Raw genomic sequence first — 699 nt, forward strand, 5'->3', positions numbered from 1 at the left:
TATTGATATACTTAAAAATTTTTTAATGATTTAATATTTATGATGGTAGTTTTTCAATAATTTTTAATAATTTAGTTATGTGGAGAAGAAGTAAATTAATCACTTTTCAAGTACGGAGAAAGTAAATTACCAAATGAGTCTAACTAATATTTATTGTGAATTTATTAAAATAAAAAATAAAAAATTTTCTATTAATTTAATACGTATAATGAAACCTAATATTAGCTAAACCTTTGTAAAAAAGTGAAAGTAACTTTCTATATTTTAAAAGATTGAATAGAGTTTTTGACCTAAATGGATTCTTGCAGACTGTGGAGGATGGAGGTTCTTCAGTGGAGCTGACAGGTCATTGGTAAGCGCTTCGTTTACCATATTCTTCTTCTTTTGTTACTAGCTTAAAAGTTTTTAAGTTCAGAAAATTGAAGAAACGGCAACATTTAACCCAAAAAAAAAATTTCATATGTAAAATATTTGATTGTTTAAATCCCAGCTTCATATATAGTCAAATTACTCGTTAAAAGTGGAGGTGTTCTCTAAATTTATCTCTAAAAGATTTTATAAATCAAATTAGTTTTTTAAAGACCATATTTGTCATATTTGTTTTTTCGTGTCACCGACTGATAATGTAAAATATTAATTAATAGTATATATGATATTTAATACGTCTAATTAGATATTGATTAAATATATTTATAAAAA

At 23.6% G+C, this 699-nt stretch overlaps 1 protein-coding gene across 2 annotated transcripts in view; it reads left to right on the forward strand.

The window, feature by feature from the left end:
* Positions 1–699, forward strand: part of LOC107644031 (probable galacturonosyltransferase 15) — a 7248-nt gene that overhangs the window by 764 nt on the left and 5785 nt on the right. For both annotated transcript variants that reach the window (XM_021108242.1, XM_021108222.1), the window contains exon 2: positions 309–352. In XM_021108242.1, the coding sequence (XP_020963901.1) occupies positions 309–352 (44 nt within the window). The remainder of the gene's footprint in view (positions 1–308; positions 353–699) is intronic.

The sequence above is a fragment of the Arachis ipaensis genome, chromosome B01, assembly GCF_000816755.2.
Source record: "Arachis ipaensis cultivar K30076 chromosome B01, Araip1.1, whole genome shotgun sequence".
Lineage (NCBI taxonomy): Eukaryota > Viridiplantae > Streptophyta > Magnoliopsida > Fabales > Fabaceae > Arachis > Arachis ipaensis.